Source organism: Rhagoletis pomonella, unplaced genomic scaffold, assembly GCF_013731165.1.
Source record: "Rhagoletis pomonella isolate Grant_MI unplaced genomic scaffold, Rhpom_1.0 Rhpom_scaffold_00012, whole genome shotgun sequence".
NCBI classification, from domain to species: domain Eukaryota; kingdom Metazoa; phylum Arthropoda; class Insecta; order Diptera; family Tephritidae; genus Rhagoletis; species Rhagoletis pomonella.
In genome coordinates this window covers 8020029-8023569 of record NW_023458566.1, presented here as the reverse complement: position 1 = coordinate 8023569, position 3541 = coordinate 8020029, and the positions used below count along the sequence as shown (strand labels likewise).

Below are 3541 nucleotides of genomic sequence, written 5' to 3'. Positions count from 1 at the left end.
GTTGTTGCTGTGATTGCACCTGGTGCTGATGACCATTGGCGCGGCAAGACGAAGACGATGAAGAATGTTGCAATAAAGCCGGATTGGTCTGCGACTGAGCATGTGCGCGTTGCTTCATTACGGGCGCAACGGGTGCTGGAGCCGGTGGCTCATTCCCCTCATCTTCGCTATCGGAAATCGTTATGACAGCCGAGGGCGATGGCGTATCGTGAATAGTAATCGTCTGTTGCTTTACAATAGCACCATGATGCTGATGCGAGTGTGGCACCGATGGCTGTACCGGCTGATGTTGTTGCGAGTGGTGAGTTTGATGATGATAATTGCCACCACTAACGCTATTGTTGCTGCTACAATTGTTGATAATGTGATGATTGCTATTGCTGTAGCCGCCAGCATTACCCCCGCCATTACTGCCGCTGCTGCTGCTAATAACATGTTGTTGATTGGCCGAGTTGCTGCTATGATGATGGTGCCCACCACCATTGCTGTTGCTCTGACTGACAATATCTGAGGAAGAAGTAAGGTAGATGAGTTAGAATGCAAGTAGAAAGGGGAATTTGGTATTTGAAAGATGATCTCTTCCTTACTACTGGACGAAGCTGAAGTGATAACCGGTCCAGCGTTACTATTATAACTGCTACCATAGTTGCAATTATGATGGCTATGGTATTGCGGAGAAACATGCGAAGCGCGATTATAACGCTGCTGATGTGGTGGAGAGCTCTCCTTTACACGCTTCTTAACAGGCGACAGTTGATTGTTCTCCTTTTTGTCATGGCGCGGCACACGATACGAGTTGCTCTTCGTACTGTAAATTGAATTGAATGAAAAATTAGATAATTTAAAACCATTCGGTGCTTATGAGACATGATTACTTACACTAAATGCTGCACTGGCGACTCCTTCTTGAGATCATTTCTTGGTATATTCAAATGGTGTTTCGGATAAATTTCCTCAACGTTCAAAAATGGCGCTGAATCAACAATCAACGAATGCGCTGGTGCTTGCTGCCATGAAGGCACCAATGCCATCTGCCGTCCATTTTGTGGCCATGCCACACCGCTTGCTTGCACACGATTGGTCAGCAACATACGTTGGCCGGAAGCCGGTTCCACCATTGACACTGGTACAGGCACATTCACATACTGCTGTGGAGGAACCTTTGAAATGTTTATTTTCGTTACTTTTAAAAAGGATTAAAATCCGCTTATGTACGTACTTGCAATGGTGGTTGCATTGTAGCGCTACCAACAACAACATGCTTGGTCGGACTGGGCATAGCTTGATAAGAGGGCGGACACAATATATTCAGCTGATGTTGGAAGGCATCTGCAGGCCGTTGAGTGTACTGCCGTCCGACATTGCGACCGCCATAGATTTGGTAGAGTCCTTCATAGGCTAGCGGACGTTCACGCACCAAACGCTGCACTTGACTGGTCAGCTGATTGTTGATGGTAAACGTCATATTCTCGGTAGTGCTGGGTACAAAATTGGTAACCAAAGTAGAGGCTGGTTGTACGCTGCGCAATTGGCAATGAAAACAAATAAAAAAAATGCACGAAACATTATTAATGAAAACATGCGACAGTTTGCAATAATTTTTAATGCAATAAAAAATAATGTGTAGGTACTCACGTATGGAAATCGCCACGACGGCACACTTCCATCATTTGCACCGATGCCTTTACATTGTTACAATAAACATAGTCAACTAGGTGGGTGAGGCGTACAAAGGAATGATTCAACGCCTCAGCAGGGGTAAGACGACGCTCTTGGTCAATTGTCAGCATACGCTTTAGCAGGTCAATGAACTCACGCCGATCGGTTTTCTCGGCCAACAATTGGCCACCTTCCAAATCGGTAGGCACATTTACCTGTCCGATGTCATCCAAACAATTAAATATATATTTGCGCGCCTCTTTGCTCTTCGTATTTGTCTCTGCTTCATGCTCTTCTGTGGTTTTCAAGCGCCAAAAAGGATAGGTCGAATCGACGTCGCGATAGAAAAATTTCGATGTCTTCGAGGCGCTGTTCAACATATGTTCCGTGGGCAGACCCTGTGTCTGTGATATGTACCTGTGGGTTAATTATTTAGCAATAGGGTTATTTGTTCATTAACAAAAATCTGTAGGCAAATATCCGAGAAATTAAAAGAATAAACTCACCTTATTTGATCGAACTCAGACGAGCCCGGATATAAGGGCCAACCCAGGAACAGTTCTGCCACTACACAGCCCAACGACCACATATCGATTGCCTCACAAAATGGCAGACCCAAAATTATTTCCGGCGCACGATAGTAGCGCGATTGCAAGTAGGTGTTGCAAACTGTTTTGCTAACGTGCGATGCGCTGCCAAAGTCAATCACCTTCACCCTAAAAAAAAATTAGTGAAATTGCGTTAAATTTTGTATACATATACATATAAACCAAAGGCTTGACGATAACTTACCTATAGGGCTGTCTGACAGGATCTACCAACATTATATTTTCCGGCTTCAAGTCAGCATGAATCAAACCAAGTTGCTTTAGCTTCAGCAACGCCGTTAAAACCTGGCGAGGAAAATGGGTTTTAGGTTTTAGTTTCGTTGACAATAATAATATAAGAATTCAAAACAAATATTGGTATTCGCTTAAATGGGATATGTGTCGAATAATTCGAAAGTCTCGAAACTTTTATTCAACTCTCAAAATTAGTAAGAAATATTTTAAGGTTTAAGGGAATCATTAAATGAAAGGCGAAAAAATTCACTTCGCCACAAAATCTTTTGAAAATAATTTTCCTTTGCATTTCAACGAACTATTTTAACAAGAAATACTGGTAACTATTTTAAAGGAAGTGTGGATTCAGATCATATTTGGATGATGTAGGCATTAGAAATGTGTTAAATTTAATTTAACCAGCCTAGCTAGTTTAGCCGCATTATTTCAATAAAAAATTCCGTTTCATATGCTTTTTGTAAGCTTTTTTTACTTGTGAAAGCGATAATTTTCAATGGCCAGGTTCAATATTTTTTAAACCAATTTTTGTTTTTCTAAAATCGAAATATGTATATGTATGGGCATTCCAAATAAATGTTTCGAAATAGAAATCAAAAATAAGTATAAATCGATTTAAAGTTAAAGAAATAATAATATCACGAACCTGCTCCAATATGGGCCGGATATATTTCAAAGGTAATGGTGAAAATTTGTTTTGCTTCAGGAAATCATAAAGATTCTGCTCAAGCATTTCAAATACCAAACATGTGTGGTTTTTTATGTTGAAAACACTCGAAGGCGCGTACAAAATTGAATTCGTCTGCATTTTCCTGACTGAGTCGCGACAAAATCGACACTTCAATTTGACCTTGACGTGCATATGACGGATGATTCTTTAAAATCTTAATAGCCACAATTTCTGAGGTGCCACGCTTCCAGCACTTAACCACTTGACCGAACGTGCCGCGTCCCAGAAACTCCAGTACCTAGGAAAAGTAATTCAATTAAAACAATTCAAGAATTCAAAAAGAAGCGCCAATAACTCACCTCATACTCAGCGG

General features: G+C 41.3%; 1 protein-coding gene across 1 annotated transcript in view; it reads right to left on the bottom strand.

Annotated features, from left to right (window-relative positions):
* LOC118747764 (homeodomain-interacting protein kinase 2) overlaps positions 1-3541 on the bottom strand; it is a gene marked incomplete at its 3' end in the record, with an annotated part of 159952 nt that continues 156411 nt past the window's right edge. Inside the window, 9 exon segments of the mRNA XM_036481890.1 lie at positions 1-507; positions 588-808; positions 880-1160; positions 1220-1520; positions 1636-2076; positions 2166-2375; positions 2452-2552; positions 3145-3258; positions 3260-3466. Of these exon segments, the coding sequence (XP_036337783.1) occupies positions 1-507; positions 588-808; positions 880-1160; positions 1220-1520; positions 1636-2076; positions 2166-2375; positions 2452-2552; positions 3145-3258; positions 3260-3466 (2383 nt within the window).